At 41.8% G+C, this 20,651-nt stretch overlaps 2 protein-coding genes across 2 annotated transcripts; both read right to left on the bottom strand.

Moving 5' to 3' along the window:
- Positions 1-6,695: 6,695 nt before the first annotated feature.
- LOC134817424 (sialic acid transporter NanT-like) lies at positions 6,696-8,327 on the bottom strand. Its single transcript, XM_063826564.1, has one exon. It carries the CDS (start codon positions 8,325-8,327, stop codon positions 6,696-6,698), a length of 1,632 nt encoding a protein of 543 aa, XP_063682634.1.
- Positions 8,328-17,565: 9,238 nt separating this feature from the next.
- Positions 17,566-20,059, bottom strand: LOC134816477 (mediator of RNA polymerase II transcription subunit 31-like). The gene is made up of 6 exons (XM_063825339.1): positions 19,943-20,059; positions 19,513-19,602; positions 18,867-18,963; positions 18,492-18,582; positions 18,058-18,142; positions 17,566-17,933 (listed from the first exon to the last, which is right to left on the bottom strand). The coding sequence occupies exons 1-6, from the start codon at positions 19,959-19,961 to the stop codon at positions 17,893-17,895; spliced, it is 423 nt and encodes a 140-aa protein (XP_063681409.1). The 5' UTR covers positions 19,962-20,059; the 3' UTR covers positions 17,566-17,892.
- Positions 20,060-20,651: the final 592 nt, after the last annotated feature.

Genomic DNA, 20,651 nt, shown 5'->3' with positions numbered 1-20,651 from the left:
CGCCAGAAGGCTTAGCGCCTATAATTGTTCGCTAACATAATTTCAGTCCAGTTTATGCCAATGAACGCTTCTCACCGACATTTTATTTTCAGTTCCTGTGTTGGATCTACGATTGATACAGGACATTGTGACGATCAGTGCTGTCTTACCACTGACGGGGTTTGGTCTAAATGGGGTGGTTGGAGCAGTTGTTCCTGTAACCATGCCACTGGTACCGGCACTAGGACTCAGTCAAGATCCTGCAACAATCCTGCTCCTTCTTGTGGTGGCAGGTAAGCATCGCATCGTAAAGTATCTTGAGTCATTTAAAGCAGAGAAAAAAAAGATAGTGACATAAAGTTGAATGTGATTAAAAGTGTGAAGATCTTAAAATCTTAGATAATTCTCAACCCACAGTTCATGTCCGGGATCTGCATCAATGTCAGGGAGTTGTGATGACCAGTGCTGTAAGACGATTAACGGAGGGTTTTCTAACTGGGGAAGTTGGGGAACCTGTTCCTGCAACCATGCTGTTGGTACAGGGACAAGGAACAGATCCAGATCTTGTACCAGTCCTTCTCCTTCTTGTGGTGGCAGGTTTATTGATTTTAAATTATAGTTTGTTCAAGGGTTGGTATTGTATTTTATTATTGCGGACATATGGCCATTAAGCAATTTTTGGTAACTCTTCAGCATCTATCTTATAGTCATCGGACTTTATTTTGGGCAGACATTAGATGGCCACCGAAAATAATTTTGGGTAGACATGATTATGGACACAAAAATATTTTTGAACGTTCATCAACATGGAAGCCAGACTTTAAGTTTAATTGGGCAGGAATTCCGCGGAATTTATCTGATCGGACATTACATTTATAAGAACACCAGAAGGCTTAGCGCCTATAATTGTTCGCTAACATAAGTTCAGTCCAGTTTATGCCAATGAACGCTTCTCACTGACATTTTATTTTCAGTTCCTGTGTTGGATCTACGATTGATACGGGACATTGTGACGATCAGTGCTGTCTTACCACTGACGGGGTTTGGTCTAAATGGGGTGGTTGGAGCAGTTGTTCCTGTAACCATGCCACTGGTACCGGCACTAGGACTCAGTCAAGATCCTGCAACAATCCTGCTCCTTCTTGTGGTGGCAGGTAAGCATCGCATCGTAAAGTATTTTGAGTATTTCATAGCAGACAAAAAAAAGATAGTGACATAAAGTTGAATGTGATTAAAAGCGTGAAAAAATCTTAAAATCATGGCGAATTCCCAACCCACAGTTCATGTCCGGGATCTGCCTCAATGTCAGGGAGTTGTGATGACCAGTGCTGTAAGACGATTAACGGAGGGTTTTCTAACTGGGGAAGTTGGGGAACCTGTTCCTGCAACCATGCTGTTGGTACAGGAACAAGGAAGAGATCCAGATCTTGTACCAGTCCTTCTCCTTCATGTGGTGGCAGGTTTATTGATTTTAAATTATAGTTTGTTCAAGGATTGATGTGGAATTTTATTATTGTTTGGTAAATCCTCAGCATCTATACTTCATCGTATATTACTTTCCATTTAATGTCAATGGACGTTTCTTACCAGAATTTATTTACAGTTTCTGTGTTGGAGTGACGAGTAATACAGGAAGTTGTGACGATAAGTGCTGTCTTACCACTAACGGGACCTGGTCTGAATGGGGTGGTTGGAGCGGTTGTTCCTGTGACTATACCGTTGGTACCGGCAACAAGTCCCAGTCAAGATCATGCAACAATCCTGCTCCTTCTTGTGGTGGCAGGTAAACTTTCGATCTACTGACTAAGAATAATCTACTTTCAATTTTATTCTTGATAACTAATTTTGATAAGCACTGCATTTTTGTAACATCCAGCACGACTACCTTATTGGACTTTTTTGAACGGACATTATGTGGACAGTGGACACTGGATTAGGTCATATAGCGTTCAAGTCAAAGTCCGCTCAAATTTTCTATTTCTATTGGATTAAATGATTTCATTATCATGAGAACATTGTAAACGAGTTATTGTAAGAAATGATTATGAACGTATTTTATTGCGTTTATCCATAATAGAAAAACTCTAATTCGGCACTTTTTTCAGTCACTGTGTTGGCCAAACCGTAAAACTTGATTCGTGTAATGTCAATGATGGATGCAGTAAGTTACTAATTGCATTGTATTTGTATTGCACAGATGGATTATGGTTGGGAGTTGAGTCATATTTTGGGCACGTGACAATCATATGCAAATCAGTGATCTGTCAGATCCCCAAACCAATATCACGTGCCAAATCAAATATGACTCTCCTCCTCGCCGTTCCACCGAGTTATCTCACATGATAATTTCTTAGATGGCAAGTACGTACGGTACAGGGCTTTAAGTACGTACGGTACAGCTACTTTTAAAGGTACGTACCGTACAGGCACTGTAAGGTACAATTTTTTTTCAAATTTTTAGAATCAACTTCAGTGAATTACTTGCAATTTTTGATTAGTATTATCATCATAATTTTTGAAATAGAAGTCGAAAATAAACACAGTGGTTAAAACAATAAAAGATTCAAAAGGAAAATTTGTGTACCGGATCTACTACACTACTACTACTTGTAATTATCGTTAAACTCAAAGCTTCATCCTTTTGTTGCAGTATACGAACACCAGCTTTTCAGCTAGCTCAGGTCGCAACCTTAATCTACGCTTGTCCATAATATACTTGTAATCTCTAAAATTGGTCTCACAAATTGACGAAGAACTTAAAACACTGAATGAATACTATTTGGGCCAACTGTTTAAGCAGAAAAATTTTGAGAATTTCGCGCGAAGGTTCCAATTCTTCTACTTCTGAATTAATCTGCGCACGTACCGTCTAGTTTTTGTTTCCATTGCTATCAACTGGATTTGTACCTTTCAGCCTACTTTATTAAGTACGTACCGTACAGCTAATTTAAAGGTACGTACCGTACGTACTTGCCATCTTAGGATAATTTATGATCGTTATCAATTTCGTGATTAATATTAAGTTTACTTATTGCTTATCAGAACTCGAATTGAGACCACGATTTCCTTTCTTGTTATGAAATGTTTGTTTTAGTTTCAGCACTGAGCATGGTCGGAATTACAACTGCAGCAATTATTTTCGCTGGAGTGGTAATCGCAACTGTGGTTTTCATTATACGGGGAAAAATAGTGAATTCAGCGACTGCTCCAGTTGAAGGTAAATATAATAATCACATTGTCCATTGTTACTTCGTCAGTTCGGCTAAGAGTGTCATCCGTCAAGTAATCACAGTACTGGCAAGCATTTATACCCAGTAGCGTACCTAACGAAGGGACGGCTGGGGGACTATTATTAATTTTGTCGATCCAAATCATCAAATTATTATTTTGTAATATGCTACTCAGAGTCTAAATAGATTTGCTTTTATTTAATGAAGATGCAATTTTTACAACGTTTTCAAATTCTTATCGCCAGCCCCCATAAATGATCATGAGAAATTATATTACGGTTCTTTTCAGCTCCTGGTTCTTTCCCGGAAACGACAGTGTTGCCTCAACTCCCGGCGGCCTGTAGCGAGGATAATTGTCAAGACTGTCAAGACTGCCCAAATTGTCACTTGTACGAAAATGAAAGCGAGTTTGAGAACGCCTACGCGACTTTCACTGCCTAGTGGATTGTAAATTGAAGAAAATTGAAAAGAAACTTTCTGTTTTATGTGATGTTTCATCCCGTGACGTAAACTTAAAGTTGAGTCACTTAAACTGACACTTTTTACATCTTTATTTTGCAAGCTGTTTATTTGATAAGAATTATCATTCGTATGACCTCGCTTTCAAAAACTTGACCGCACTAATTTAAGACTGGTCTAAAAACAGCTTCATACTTATAGTTATAGTTATACTTATAGATAGATCAACACTGTCAATCTATTTAAATTTAAATTTGCTGTTGACAACAGCAAATTAAACTGATTTTTATGAATGAGATTGGGAAATGAAAAAATTGAAACTGGAGGGGGTCCGTAGCCGGCATATTTTATGGCTGTTAGAGTAAAAGTCCAGAGCACGTGTGCTCTAACATGGATGTTACTGGTTTCCCTGCAATCATATAGTACAGTCAAATCCTGTTTATTTGTGCCTGCCCTAACACCTAGTCCTAACCAGCCTGAGCTCATTTTCCAGCATAAACATTTTTTGTCGCCAGTGTTTATATACTTTTATATAAGTTCATTGCTGTACATTTCTGTATTGTTTGATGAAAATTTCAAATCAAATCAGCTGATCGCAAACCTTACACCTGTGTTTCATTTGTTAACTTTCTAAGAAATCTTACAATCAGATTTTACTGGGCCCCCAGGTAAAATCAGATTAAGTTCCTTATATAGAGCCCACACTATTTTAAGTTATTTAAAAATTGTAAATAGTTATTAGTTAAATTAAATTAAACTATTTAAAATTGTTCACAACTTTTGACACAAAATTTAGCAAAAAGAGATAACATGAGGCTGCGTTATCCTAGAATTAAACTTGTTCCGATTCCTAGTTGAGTTGAAGTTCTGATTCGCGATCTTGTGACCTACGGCGGATCACATGATAGTCATATTACAGTCACTGTACCATCGATAAACCTATTTGGTACGTAACATACATGTTAAATTGTAAGGTCTCCTCTTAGTCGTTGGAGTTGCCTGCATCACACACATTACTGGGCCGCGCTCAGCCTGTCATTCCGCCAAATCTTTATTCGGTTGAACATAATAGCCTGGGGTCCTCAGGTAACACACACATCGCGTTGGCGTCGTAAAATATGTCTCCACTGTTCTCGGTTGGTAGCTAAAGCTTCTGTTGTGTTGCTGTCGATGTTTTCCACACCAGTAAACTTAGCAGCATCTTCGAGTACGCAGGTCGTCCAGTTCTTACGGGGTCTGCCGGCTACACTGGGTCAATTGTCGCGAAATCTAGGACTTAGTACGACAATTGACCCCCTGACAATTAATTACACTGGGGTCAATTGATCGGGTTAGGGTCAGGGTCAGGGTCAGGGTCAGGGTCAGGGTCAGGGTCAGGGTCAGGGTCAGGGTCAGGGTCAGGGTCAGGGTCAGGGTCAGGGTCAGGGTCAGGGTCAGGGTCAGGGTCAGGGTCAGGGTCAGGGTCAGGGTCAGGGTCAGGGTCAGGGTCAGGGTCAGGGTCAGGGTCAGGGTCAGGGTCAGGGTCAGGGTCAGGGTCAGGGTCAGGGTCAGGGTCAGGGTCAGGGTCAGGGTCAGGGTCAGGGTCAGGGTCAGGGTCAGGGTCAGGGTCAGGGTCAGGGTCAGGGTCAGGGTCAGGGTCAGGGTCAGGGTCAGGGTCAGGGTCAGGGTCAGGGTCAGGGTCAGGGTCAGGGTCAGGGTCAGGGTCAGGGTCAGGGTCAGGGTCAGGGTCAGGGTCAGGGTCAGGGTCAGGGTCAGGGTCAGGGTCAGGGTCAGGGTCAGGGTCAGGGTCAGGGTCAGGGTCAGGGTCAGGGTCAGGGTCAGGGTCAGGGTCAGGGTCAGGGTCAGGGTCAGGGTCAGGGTCAGGGTCAGGGTCTCTAATACTGGTAGTGACAAGGTCTGTCATTAGGATAGGGGTAGTATTGAGGTGGAGGAGGAGGAGGAGGGGGCCCTGGAGGACAGGGCCCCCGAGCTAATGAGCCCGCTCCACAAAGAAGGGGGTTCATTAGCTCGGGGATCCGACGGCAGATTATCAAACACTCTCGAACCTTTAGCCTCCATAGACACCAGGAAAACGAAGAAGTTCTGTAGGATTCCCACTGCGAGGAAGGCCCAATAAACCATATCAAGCAGATACATGTCTCCCATCAGGGTCAGGGTCAGGGTCAGGGTCAGGGTCAGGGTCAGGGTCAGGGTCAGGGTCAGGGTCAGGGTCAGGGTCAGGGTCAGGGTCAGGGTCAGGGTCAGGGTCAGGGTCAGGGTCAGGGTCAGGGTCAGGGTCAGGGTCAGGGTCAGGGTCAGGGTCAGGGTCAGGGTCAGGGTCAGGGTCAGGGTCAGGGTCAGGGTCAGGGTCAGGGTCAGGGTCAGGGTCAGGGTCAGGGTCAGGGTCAGGGTCAGGGTCAGGGTCAGGGTCAGGGTCAGGGTCAGGGTCAGGGTCAGGGTCAGGGTCAGGGTCAGGGTCAGGGTCAGGGTCAGGGTCAGGGTCAGGGTCAGGGTCAGGGTCAGGGTCAGGGTCAGGGTCAGGGTCAGGGTCAGGGTCAGGGTCAGGGTCAGGGTCAGGGTCAGGGTCAGGGTCAGGGTCAGGGTCAGGGTCAGGGTCAGGGTCAGGGTCAGGGTCAGGGTCAGGGTCAGGGTCAGGGTCAGGGTCAGGGTCAGGGTCAGGGTCAGGGTCAGGGTCAGGGTCAGGGTCAGGGTCAGGGTCAGGGTCAGGGTCAGGGTCAGGGTCAGGGTCAGGGTCAGGGTCAGGGTCAGGGTCAGGGTCAGGGTCAGGGTCAGGGTCAGGGTCAGGGTCAGGGTCAGGGTCAGGGTCAGGGTCAGGGTCAGGGTCAGGGTCAGGGTCAGGGTCAGGGTCAGGGTCAGGGTCAGGGTCAGGGTCAGGGTCAGGGTCAGGGTCAGGGTCAGGGTCAGGGTCATGGTCAGGGTCAGGGTCAGGGTCAGGGTCAGGGTCAGGGTCAGGGTCAGGGTCAGGGTCAGGGTCAGGGTCAGGGTCAGGGTCAGGGTCTCTAATACTGGTAGTGACAAGGTCTGTCATTAGGATAGGGGTAGTATTGAGGTGGAGGAGGAGGAGGAGGAGGGGGCCCTGGAGGACAGGGCCCCCGAGCTAATGAGCCCGCTCCACAAAGAAGGGGGTTCATTAGCTCGGGGATCCGACGGCAGATTATCAAACACTCTCGAACCTTTAGCCTCCATAGACACCAGGAAAACGAAGAAGTTCTGTAGGATTCCTACTGCGAGGAAGGCCCAATAAACCATATCAAGCAGATACATGTCTCCCATCTGACAGCACAAAGCGATAGCACTGAGAGCTCCAACCTTACCCCAGGCATCAGCGTATCCCACTCCACTTGCTCTAATAAAAGTGGGACTCTGAATCAGGACACTGCTCCACAGCGAGTATTGGGTAGCTATTAAGAACACCATACCAAAAACCAACACAATGATAGTGAAAATGTAGCTCCAGCAGATATACAGGAACGACAAAATGATACACGAGAGGGTTGAGTATGTAATGAGGGTAACACGACTACCAAAGTACTGCTGAGTGAAGTAACCCACGACCAGACCTAACACAATGCAGGCTGCTATAGCCAGCAAGTAAAGGAAACTATAAGTACTGATCTCCTCGCACTTCTGACCGGTAAAGAAATCAGTTATCACCTTGAAGATCTGGTTATCGTGGGTGTTCTCCCTGAAACCCATCCCACAGTAGTCCCAGTAAAACATGTAAGGGAGTATCACTATGATACCGTACTCGATATAGTAGTTGCAGAAGAGGAGGGTAGCGAAGAGACTGACCGCACAACAGAGGTATTTGAAGACTAGACAGATGTTACCTCGCATGTGCACGTAGTAGATATCAATGGGGGTCGTCACGTTAGGGTTCTCCGGCTGGTACCCGTACTCTCTTAGAGCCAGATCAGCTTCCTTGAGAGTGCTGCCAACTCCAAGCCAGCGGGGTCCTTCTTGAGTTAAGTGAGAGAAGACAACAGCTAGCACTATTGGAAATACAGACAAGCCACAGATGAACTCGTAGGCATAGCTCTCTGATACACTTGAGAAGATAGCTGCCAGTGTGAAATCATATGCTGCTCCACTAGCGAATAGAGCCATGAATGCCAGCATACCTTCCTCCCTGTGATTGTAAGCGGAAACCTCGACCCAAAATATGAGAGGAATGTTCATGACACCCGGCAAGAAGAAGCCCATAAGGAGTCGAGCTGTAAAGAGGACCCACCAAGCGGAGGCAAATATCTGGACGATTCCAGTGATGAGGACGAGGTAGAGGCAACCTATCAGCGACCATTTCCTTCCCCACTTGTCCGCTGTCCAGCCGATAAAACAAGCCCCAAATGGATAGAGAATGAAGATAGAGCAAAGCAGCCAGGATCTCTCAGATGAACTCAAGTCAAACTTGCAGTTAGCGTATGCCTGGATAACACAAGTTAGGAACACTTGACTACCAGCTCCAATCTGGGCCAGAGACCCCGCAGCTAGGAGTAGACTGTGGTATTTGGAGTACACAGCCGTGTCCAGTGCGTAGTTGATATCCACAAGACCTGGTGGAGGCATCCCCGACTGAGCGGGCTGCCCCATTCTGGTCCTGGTGGGGAGCGGCCCGTCATCTATTGGAGGTGCTGGCTCATCAGCAAGAAAACCACCCATTTGATACCTATTGTCCTGCCGGGGTTGCTGGTATTCACTGTATTGGGGTAATCTTGGTTGTGGGGCAGACTGAGAGTCTGCTGAGGGGATGGCTTGTTCTGGGGCAGCTTGTTCTGGGGCAACTTGTTCTGTCGCTGAAACTTCATTTGTGGGCGCCGCTCTGTCGGCTGAGTCAGTGGGATTCTCATTTGTATTTGTAGTGTTATAGCTTGATTGAGGAGTTATCTCGTTTCCTACAATCGGCTGTCTCTCCTAATTATCCATATCTGCTAGATTCTACTTCAACTTGCTCGTTCTCTTAAACTACATCTGCTTAATTAATAACTAGTTGTTGATCTCGCAATCAATTCAAATTACACCAAACAAAACAGTGCCAAAAAATGTAGATATAAAATTTAAAATTCTCATAAAAATCGAAGCACGTTTCGCAAAATATACTCCAGTGTAGTTTTGTGTAAGCTCTCAGTAAACCACGCAGTGTTTGCAGTCTCATTTGTTAGAATGTGTCAGCTAACCCATTATAAACATTGTAAATTCAACGTTGAACTTCTCGACAAGAATTGCGCCCATTTTATTTGGTGGCGGACGCTAGATTTCCATGCACTGCAAGCTCCTATCAGTTCACTTCACAATATATCATGCTTGTGACCGGATATCCGGCTGAATGTCCTGTGATATTCTCTCTAGATAGCACTATATACGAGTCTGAACATTGTTTTAACTAAAACTTTCTCTTTCAGTATTGACGACTACATGAAGTACAATTGCCTGCAGAAGAAGCAGAACAAATTGATGCTAAGACGAAACAGTATATTAGGATGGGAGAGTTGCTGAGGGACAAAACCACCGAAGACACTCAGCTTATAGTGCTGTAAGTTCTAAATTCTTGCATTTTAGAGCGAGATTCTCATCTACAGGTGACATGTTTATGTTTACTGTCCCTTCAGATAGATCCAGTGGTACTAATTGTGTATCCTATTTTATTTTCTACCATTGCCTGATCACCCGTAAGTGTTGAGAACCTCGCGAACTGTTCTTATCTCCTTCCAGTTCTTGAAGCGGAGGTTCGATCTCAACATCTGAACATTCTGTGACAGCTAAAAAATCCCGAACTGCATTATGTCGGATGATAATGTAACCAGTCCACCAAGATGACAATAAAGAGCAAGGTTCACATAAAACACTGTGATGGCTAACGATCCAAGTCGTTCGTTTTATGAGATTCTGGGGGGTCTAGTGGTAGCCTATAGTGGTAAATTAATTTATATCATATTATGAGCATATTACATGGGATTGTGGTTAAACTGGAATATAAACTGATGTGGTAACTGCAAAGAGTTGGAGTGGAGTTGTTCTTCTTACTTTGGCTGCTCGGTTTACTGATGTGGTAACTGCAAAGAGTTGGAGTGGAGTTGTTCTTCTTACTTTGGCTGCTCGGTTTACTGATGTGGTAACTGCAAAGAGTTGGAGTGGAGTTGTTCTTCTTACTTTGGCTGCTCGGTTTACTGATGTGGTAACTGCAAAGAGTTGGAGTGGAGTTGTTCTTCGTACTTTGGCTGCTCGGTTTACTGATGTGGTAACTGCAAAGAGTTGGAGTGGAGTTATTCTTCTTACTTTGGCTGCTCGGTTTACTGTTTAAGCTGCTCGAGAAGACTTAGTATTTTATCAGATTCGTTTAACCCGGGGAGGGGGGGGGGATCGGGTACCAAGTGTCGGACATCACGTCGACTAAGTGCAGTTTTGGATATTTTTCACTAGACACACCCAACCCCTTTGCGGTACTAACTGTTTTTTTGGATAATACGTAAGACACCCACCCCTTTTGCCGCCTTTTGCGGTACTAACTGTCGAAAAATCGTGTTTTCTGGAAAATGGGCAGTAGACCCACCAGTTAGTACCATGTACTAACTGTGTTTTTAGAAGAAAAAATGACCCACCCACCAACGTCACGTCCGGTACTAAGTGTATGATCCCCCCGTTTAACCGTGCATAAAAGCAGACAAAACCCATTCTAAAAGAACCAAACAAAATTGAAAATTAGGTAGTACAGTCAGCATGATAAAAGTAGCAAATAACGTAAGCAAATCAACAACAAAAATAACAATCCCAAACAATTTAAAAGTAAATATTCTTAACTTTCAGCCGTTACTCGCATTGATAGAGCTTAATAGTTAGTTACGTAATAGCTAGTCAGATACATATCCACAGCAGTCAACAGTCAGCACGATCTAAGTAAGAACGATCTAATCCTTTCTTCAAATCATATGCGATCCAGATTTTTCCTGGATCTTTTGCTACTGTAATATAGTGTGTCACTTCACAACACATGTCTACATGATAGGCGCAACAACATTACTACTAGTACGTTCTTGCATCTCCATCTCTGCAACCCTGTTGTTAATTCTTCTTGGGTTAATCCAAGATATCATTTCACGTTTCAGTATTGCGATCTTCCCTGTCACCCAGTCATATATCGGCTTGCAATGTATCAAGGGGTTTATCAACGAATTGATCGGGACAACAATTCCAATCAAAGTGTCAGTATCCAAGAATGGAATGGACCAGTCGAAGAAGCTCCCAATGATTGCAACATTGACGGGGATCCAACATACCAGCTGGGATCCGATCACCAGGGATATCTTCAGAGATAGAAAGAAAACCTGGTCATTAGACTCATTCTCCGCTCTGTTGGTTGGTCGTGCTTGTGCTCGAGATTTTATAAACTGACGACAGATCAGAAGGTAGCATGTCATAATGATTGTCAGATACAGGCAGCTTTCTATTATGTAGAAGATTTTGTAGCCTAGCATGACTCGTTCGTTTGTGAATAAGTCAGGATAGCACATGGACGATTTTCCATAAAACCAAATGGATGTGATCCTGTCTGGAGCAAAGATTCCGCCGTTGAAGGTCATACTGCTCAGTTCCTCTAAAAGTTTTTTGGTGGACATGGAGGAAGTTTCATTCAAAGAAATGCGCTTGTATGCAGTCTCCATCCTCGCTAAATCTAATTTCTTACCTCTTGTAATGAGAGGATTATCAGTAAACAAATTTTCATGAATGATTATTTCAGCCCACTCAGACAACACGGTTATTGCTGCCAAAAACGGTGCAAAAGCTCTGGCAATATTGACACAGTTAACCAAGGGAAAGACCGCCATGAACCCGGACATGGTGATCTCCCTGCCGGACATTCCATTAAGACAGGTGAAACACCGGCAGATACTCATTGCTACAGATACCTGCAGCGCACCTTGACTAGCTGCGAAGAGGATTGTCCCCACAAATCTGCAGACCATGGAGGATCTCCAGTACACATCGAACAGACAGTACTCACCATCGTAGGCAAAGTTGGCTCCTACAATTGTGGCGAGGTAGACGGCGATTAGTAAGTCATATCCACCGAGTACTATGCACTGAATCTTGTCAACCCTGAATGCCGCCTTCGCAGTGGAGTCATATGTATTCAGATGATGGTAGATTGCATATATATTGAAGACTAATATGCAAGCCATCTGAATTGCAACCACGTAAGGAAGCACTCTGCCACTTATCAGATTATCTTGGGAGGAGAGGAAGGAGGAAGCGGTACAATTGGTGCATTCATCAGAGGAATCCGAGCAATCTGAAACTGAGTCACATGTCATGTTAATTGGAATGGGCTTGTTGTCTGACTTGCAGTAGAACGTGTCTGGGGAGTTCTGCTCATCAATACCGTTCTCACAGTGCTGAATACCATCACAGAATACCATCTTTCTCCGACCATCGCAGTGGCTCACACTTTGGATGTTACTGTAAGACTTGTTTTCGCACTTGTATGTCGGGAAGTTTGCTCCTTGTAGTTTATGATGCAAATTAATTCTTTTACAGTGAGAGCTGATTGAGGTACTATCCATTATGCATTGCTCAACTTTTTTGGGATCTAATGATATCTGTCCAATACTTATATCATCTTCATCTTGCCAAGGTTTTAAATCATCATAAAATTTTTCTGCCGCATAGTTTGCCTTTAAGGAGTCCAGCTCTATGTAGCATTCTGCTTGTGACTGATTATAACTGGGCAACTTTTTGCAAGTTAGAAAATCTTGACAAGCACATTCGTCACTGTAGTCCTTACAATGTGCTCTACCGTTGCAAACTTGCTGCAAAGAAATACAACCATCACCATCAGCGCAAAGGAAAGTCTCGGTGCCGCAGTAACACTCGTCCGTAAGACAGGATGAGTAGTTGTTGCACATCTGACTTACTGGGAGTACGCAACCTGCTCGCAGTAAACCTGACACATTGAAGTTCCCGTAGTAGCAAAGTTTGTATCCGGAAAAGGATTTCCCCTCCCTTGCCTCCGTAAATTGATCAATATCCCAGAATCTGTATTCTTTGTAGTTATCCCGTACCGCGATTAAGGACTCTATTTCCCCAAAGACAAAGTCATTACAGATTATTTGCTCAAATTTCCTTTGAGCTAGTCCGGGTGCCGTTAGCAGGAATTGGGTCGATTGTGTGATTCTATCCCAGGCCGTGAGGTTCAGTATTGAGAGGAGATGAGGTAGTTTCATTACCTCTGGTGCTTCATTACCAAGCTCAGAACAGACAAAAGTCAGCAGCCCTACCAGAACGAGTAGTCTCATATTATCGTGCCTAGAATATGATTCGTAAGAATATTACCACAAATATATAAAACCCCGATTTATCGCAATATCGCGCCCCGATAACCGCAAACCCCGATTTAACGCGGCCATTTCCCTTCTCCAAATGGCGGGCTTTATTTACAAGTTTAAGCCCCATTTGGGGAAGTTGCAGCTGTAATTTAAGTTTTCGGACAACGGAGAAACTGGATTGACCTTAATGGGATATTAATTTCTCTGATATACTGTCTCTGAGACAGCCTTACTAAAGTTGAAGTTGATTACGAAGCGACGAGATGCGACCGAAAAACAGCTAACACCGGCAATCGGCATTAGCACTTTAGCAGAACGCGAATACTTATACTATAGCTTAGCCAATAAAGATTGACCGGAATGAACTCTCCCATCTGAATGGGAGATATAATTATAATATAATGAATTTAATCATTATAAAATAATGAAGCCGCCAGATTAGACAGAAATATATGCTCCAGGGGGCGTTGATTGACGACATTGGTGAATAAAAATAGTTGTCTCTCTAGCTCTGGTATCTACTCACCAGTAACTCCTCCTTTCTTATTGAAATGAGGGCGGGTCATAATTCTCAATTTTGACAATGTTGACAATTTTCTTGGCTATCTAGCAGGCAACTTCGCCAATGCAGTATAACCGAAAGCTGCTCTCTCATCTGATTGGGTGCTCAGAAAAACAATCAGAGTGGGATAGAGACTCCAGGGCGAGTTGAGAAATCGACAAACGACAACTCACTTCCACGAGTCACGATTATTGGAATCAGTGCTTGAATCACGATTATTGAAATCAGTATTCGAAGTTCGCTCCGCAAACCTTAATTATTGAGCTCTATTCAGATGCGTAATTACAAACTATTCTGTTTTAATTGGTGTGCGAATGCCGAGACTTTACTGGGCCGCGCTCAGCCTGTCATTCCGCCAAATCTTTATTCATATTGTTAATGAACATAATAGCCTGGGGTCCTCAGGTAAGCCGAGACTCTGCAGTCTAATTGCGAATGTCACGTGTGACTTTCCTAAAATGCACGCAGAATCTTTAAAGTTCTGCAGGTCTAAAATGAAAACACGATTATCATGTGCGCTTTCCACTTGAAATAATTACTGGTAAAATTACTATAAATTCCCAGAAACCCTTACTGGTAGTAGAGGCTCTTACGGGCATTGTCTGCTCGATACGCTAGGGACCCCAGATACACCTTACTAGACGTATTTTTGACCGTAGAATCGATTAAAAGTAGTTTCAAGATGATTGGACTGAGTTAGCGCGGTTAAAATCGCAAAAAAACCGATTTTGGGGCCAAAAATAGGCCAAAAAACCATGTTTTTTGATAATTTAGGCAAGTTAATTTTGTTGGCATGTCGGCAAAACTTGCATGAAGATAGCTAAAAGACAGCCGCACAAGATGGTATAAAAACAAAACAAATCCCTCTATTTTAGCGCAGGTAAAAATCCAAAAAAGTGGTAAAAATTTTGACTTTTTTGCTTGAAGATTGAATAATTTTTTGCAGTTGTATTAAATCAACCCAAAAATAGTCAAATCGTGTTTGCCTAAATTTTTCCTTTCGAGAAGTACCCACTTCATATACTTTATCGAAGTTTGAATATTGTCACTCCGCAAGCGTTTTTGCCAAATTTTTGATCGCGCATGGATGGGGCCTAACTTTGAAAGTAAAAGAATTAAAGATTTCCGGTTTTTTGCAACATGTTCGTCTTGTAAAAGTAACGTTTCCCCCAGGGGGAACATTTAAAACAACGTAGATTTGGAGTTTATACCTACAAATTTCTAGAAAAGTGTCATTTTGGGCCGATCAAAAGTTTGCAACTTTAACTTTCCAGATTCCTGTACTCTGTTTGGCTGAATTGTGTTACGTAGGCGGTGCACGATAAAAATAAACTTGCTCGGATTTTCAAAATTTGTGTACCATCGTTTTCTAGAGACTGTAAGAATTTTCACAGTACCAAATTTATTATACCTTTTTGGAATGATCAGTGAGTTTCTCCTAAGTGCCATATTTGATGGTGCGCGGCTTTTGGAGCAAAATTAGGTTAAAAGTCGCGTAATTTGACGAAATTCGTTGATTTTTGTCGTATTATTCTGTCATATCATATGCATATGTTCGGTTCCTGAACATGAATCATGCTGAAAATTTGTCAGAACCTTCCAATCATACTTAACTACCGAACCTAATTTAGTTGGGAGAGATTGGCCTTGATTAAGAGGTCTAAAAATGACAAAATAGGTATAAATTCGTTGTAGCGCGATGCACTACTGGGTCGCGCGCGCGCATCCAATAATGCTTCTCGCATGCAGATCGGCGAGATGCGAAGGATTGACATCGTGAATCAATAAATTCGTTGATAACTCAAATTCCCAGCAGACCTTACCGGCTAGCGATATTACTACAGGGTGATCGCCTTTTCACAGCTTGTTGAGCTCCGCGCGCGCTCGTGAGTTCATTGCATTTGCACGCTTCAAACATTCCAAAGATGCAATTGTACCGCGTACCACGTGATACGATTCAGCCAATCAGAGAACACCAATCTGCAAAGTTAAAGCTGTGCAGTTTTATATGACCTAAAATATGACTTTTCGCTATAATTCAAAATCTACGTTGTTTTTAATTTTCCCCCTAAGCTAAGGGGGGGGGGGGGGGGGGGACGTTATTTTTACAAGGCGAACATTTTATTGAAAACCAGACGTTCGTTTCTTGATTCACGATGTCAATCCTTCGCAGCTCGGTGAGGCACAGTGGTGCATCTCGCCGATCTACCGTGGTTGCGAGAAGCATTATTTGATGCGCGCGCGACCCAGTAGTGCATCGCGCTACAATTCGTTTCTATCTCTTTTACTTTCAAAGTTAGGCTCCAGCCAGTAAGGTTTCCTGGGTTTTACAGAACCAAAAAAAATGTATAACAATTCACTATTAAAACATAATTTGTGTTTGGCATGGTGTATAACTATAACTTGTTACTTTTGACTGTTAATTGGATCGAGGGAGGATAGACAACTAACGGGACAAAAAATGTGCAGGCCAGAAAGATTTTACACACAATGAAACACTAGTTCGAATGAGTTTTTGAAGACAAGGCTCATATTTGAACCAGATAAGAACTGTGGCAGAGATAAAGGATTCTGTTTAGGGTTGTTACTGTGGATTACAGTCTTGTTGTGACAGAAAGTCTACACTTCAATTTATGTTGTGTAATTCGAGGATATGAATTGCAACTTGAAAGTGGATATGATTTATTGTGTTTAAGAACACGTACAGCAGTCGGTGCATATTTGGGTTACAACTACATTACTGGGCCGCGCTCAGCCTGTCATTCCGCCGAATCTCTATATGAACCTAATAGCCTGAGGTCCCCAGGTAACAGCTACACTGCCTAGTGGTAAATCCTACAATCTTCAATACATTGTAGCAATAAACACATTTGCCCCGTTAACGTATTAATGAATAATATTGCAGATTGTAGTCTTTTATATCATAGTCTTTTATTTACAATTTTATTTGTGCAGCGCTATAACATACAAAAGTCGAAAGCATTTTTAATGCAGATTTGCCTTAATACTTTATAAAAACGTAAAATTATCTCACAGTTCCTTTTAAAAATTCAGATTTTATCGACTTGTAGCGTGATGTATGACGGCTGGTATTGATTCACGATGTCAATCCTTCGCATTACGCCGATCTGCATCTACATCTGCGGTTGCGAAAAAATGCGCGGCGCGACCCAGTAGTGCATCGCGCTACAACACTAAAATTTACTTGACCATTGTTAATGGTCTGGCCCGGCGAGCGCTACTTCGTAGCACTTGCCATCGGGCCATTTCGAGAAGAAAGCGGCGCGCGCTACTTCGAAGAAATTTAGACGAGTGAAATCCGTCAAAAATTTACGTGTAATTTTTTCCCGATCCATGACTCAAAGTGCCGAAGGCACAAAAGAGTCAAGGACAAGGGTAGCGATCGACGTTTTTTTTATATGGTAGCTTTGCGACCGTACGTGCCTGCGAGCACTGTTATCGCCCACGTGACTACCTGCGCAAAGTTATTTTGCGTGACAATCTGAATTATATAATTGTTGGCGCGCGGCGCTGAACCAACCAAGTACATTATTAATTTCATCATGTACGTATCCCACTAGGCACTAATTAATAGCATATTATTATTATTTGAAAGCGGCGCGCGCTACTTCGAAGAAATTTAGACGAGTAAAATCCGTCAAAAATTTACGTGTAATTTTTTATTTGGCTAGCTAAGTTGGTAAGCATCGCATACACGATGCATTTAGTTTAAGATAATTGGATGCATGGCCCAGTAGTGTATTGCGCTACAATTCGGTGGGCCGTCCGCAACCCGTGGATTACTCAACACTGAACACACAATATAATACAACATGGCATCATGTATAATTCATTATATATGGCGGCATGCGCGCGCGTCTGCACTTTGATCGATACGATAGGCGCGCTTGCAAAATTGCGATAATAGCCCTACCATTTGATTTTCGCGTGTGCCGCACTTAAACTTGAGTAGACCCTTCAATTGTGTCGTGTTACAAAATAAGATGGAACAATTCTTGAATTGGTAATTTTAATATTTATAATAAAGTTATAACTACCTAACTTAAACAAATAAAATTAATAAAGTGACAATTCCCAGTTACCAACTGATAAAACCAATTTTATCACAGAGCAAAACTTCTTCTATAGAAACATGATAATACACGATATTGGATTGCAGAGAGAAGTGATGTTAATGAGTATTTCTACAATCATCTCGTTAGAACCAATCAAATGTCATCAAGCACAGCCAAAGAGGGATATACATCTTCAAAGCTATTGTGGGCATTATCTTCATAATCTGTACGGTGCTTAGAGTTAGACCTCCAACAATAATGAACTACTTTCAGGACTGCGGTTCCTCTTTCATACGTATTTCTGGTTTCCCTGAAAATATCAAAAATTTCTTGTTTACTAAGAGTAGTATTTAGTGACTATGCAAGTTACCAGTAATCTGTTGATAATGAAGCGCTATTTCAAGAAAGTAGTACGATAACATCTAGTGACTGACCATCAGTTTCTTTCTTTGCTGCAGAGTTGTTCACTAAATTGGCTCGTCTTCTAAAGTGGTGCGACCAGTGCTGCATTTGTTGGGACTGAGGAATTATAGTAGTTTATTATCGGATAATCAGATGCTTCAGCAAACCATCATTTTCAGTCAGAGCCATCTGGTGGATTCGTGTAATGTTTTTGAGTCTCATGATTTGTCAGTCAGAGCCATGTTATGTGCAAAAAGTGAGAAGTTTTTTACAAGTTTTTCGCATTCACTGTAATATTTGTATTTTCACCTCACCCTTTAGAACCGCTCTGACATGATTAGTACCTGACACTTGTGTCAGTTGCTAACCATATGGGCGGTATACAAGCAAATTATTTCATTTCATTTCATTTCAAAGTTGTGAATTGATTGCATGTTTTTGCATGATATTAAAACTGATTTCTCACCTGAATGAATCTAGTGCAGGGTACGTTTATAAGTTCATTCCTAAACTTTGGTTCCTGCAGGAGTTCTAACAGCTGCAGACACTGCGGATACCTGCCAGGATTTAAATATTATACATTATACATTGTATTATATATTGTATTATACATTGTACATTGTTATCTGCGTTGTTATTGAACTAGAATCGAAGAAGAAAAAACATATAAATATGGCGGTGAAATCTGTTTTAGTGTCTTTGTTCGGTTCTAAAATACCCTCACCTGTATCAAAGATTTAAGGTATGGTTAATGGTAGATTACATGTGAAGATTAGGTTTTACTTGAGGTAAAAACATTACTCTAATATTGTACAGTACAGAGAATTATAATCACGCTTACTTGATGAACCGAGCATATTTGGGGTCTTTCCAATACTGTAAATATTTGAGATAGTTAACAAATTCCTCCTCCTTGAAATAGTTGTGTTGAGCTAGATCTGAAAGTAATAATTACTGTCAAACCTGTCAATTTACTGAAATTGGGAAGTCATTCAGAAGCAAAATTTAAATTTGTATTTCCCATATTATATTATGTAACATGCTTCATATTGTTTTCTTGGGTAAATTTCTATTGATCCCGTTTGATGCGACAAGAAAAAGGCTCTTATCAGGAAAGGAATTATTCAACGTTTCAATGTGAAAACATCGTATTCATGATCTATATATAGAAATTTACCCTGAAGAAAAAATGTCAACAATTCAACTCATAAATAATAATCCAATCCGAATTTTACATGCTTCATATTATTATATCTAAATTATATAAATATAATCTACATTTGTTGCCCCAATAAGTGATCATCTTAAGATTCTGACAAGCAATACTTCCTACATAACGCTTCAACTAACACATACGTCATACACGCTATTATCTTTGATATAGGTAAATTTATAAACTGTCCCCATATCTAAACTACTATTATATCTTATACACTGTATCAAATCTACCATGTAACTAATCCACAGTCCACAACGTACTCACGTACAATTAAGATACTCAGGGTTAGCTAGACACTGAACAAACTCCAACTCCACTGTAAACCTCTGTATGTTTTCATCAGGAACCTCCATCACAACTGAGGGATAATTAGCGGTACAGTTTCAGCAACTATAACACTGTAACTGGTTAAAAGTGTAGACCTTCAATATGATAATTATAATAATTGTAATCAGTACTGTGAATTAGCACTGTAAAGTGTAAAGTTTATAACAACAAATATTGTTCATGGTGATAATATAACAGAGTTACGAGTAACAGTTTGGGGAGTGAGATTGATATTTATACAGAACTATTTAATAGAGAACTACACCAATATAATATATAATACAGAATACACTTTACGCTTTGTAGCCATAAGGAAAGTAACAAATTGTAATTAATTAACTTATTATTTAAATGATTAATTAAAAGTTCACCATCTTCTGACGCGGCCATTATGATGATCTCTGTCCGCTACACTGTTTGTCTGAACTATCTGGGTTGTAGGTTGATCTGGTGCTCACATTCGTTACCTTCGCATCGCTAAATATATTGACAGTAAGTAATTCGGTCCATTATGCACTAATGATAAATGTTTCTAATCAAACACTTTCACGCACATTTAAATAATCCGTATTAAATTTCCATCATATCACAACTTTATTCATTAGGGTGCCAGACTGAGATCACTAAAAGAATAAAGAAGTCAGTATGTTAATGGGTAGGTGCTAATGGTGGACAACACGAAGTTTATGTCGAGATCCTCTCTGCTAAACTGGCGACTCAAAGAAAACCAGAAACTTTGAGAAAAGGCCTCAAGATAGCCCCTCCGATATAAAGTTGGAATTAAGATAGCCCCTCAAAGAAAATAAGAGAGACTGAGAGAGTTAGTGACAGATGCTACATTTACAAATCTTACTTTTAGAGTTTTAGAGTTTTAGCCACTTAACTTAAAGTTAACCAATCTTTGTAACCATTACAGTTCTTTTTTATAACTCAGGTACTGCTTTTGCATTAGTTTACGTCTTGTTCTTTCGCCATATTTTGTAGTTATTGAAAACCTCAATCTCCCCACTATGAAATTGTCAAATTACGAATATTATTTTTGGAGATCACATTGTTTCTTTAGCTAACATTTTAACATAG

This window comes from Bolinopsis microptera, chromosome 6 (genome assembly GCF_026151205.1).
Source record: "Bolinopsis microptera isolate Bmic1 chromosome 6, MBARI_Bmic_1.0, whole genome shotgun sequence".
Lineage (NCBI taxonomy): Eukaryota > Metazoa > Ctenophora > Tentaculata > Lobata > Bolinopsidae > Bolinopsis > Bolinopsis microptera.
Note: the sequence above shows the minus strand (reverse complement) of the source record. Positions and strands in the feature narration are given on the sequence as shown.

What these genes read in the sequence shown, in the direction of transcription:
- LOC134816477 (XM_063825339.1), bottom strand. An exon ending in CCTGCACTAGATTCATTCAG is followed by an intron (nt 18,143 to 18,491) that starts GTGAGAAATCAG and finishes ATAATTCCTCAG; the next exon opens with TCCCAACAAATGCAGCACTG. An exon ending in AGCAAAGAAAGAAACTGATG is followed by an intron (nt 17,934 to 18,057) that starts GTCAGTCACTAG and finishes TGATATTTTCAG; the next exon opens with GGAAACCAGAAATACGTATG.
- LOC134817424 (XM_063826564.1), bottom strand. Translation starts at nt 8,327, where the DNA reads ATGGGTGGTTTTCTTGCTGATGAGCCAGCACCTCCAATAGATGACGGG.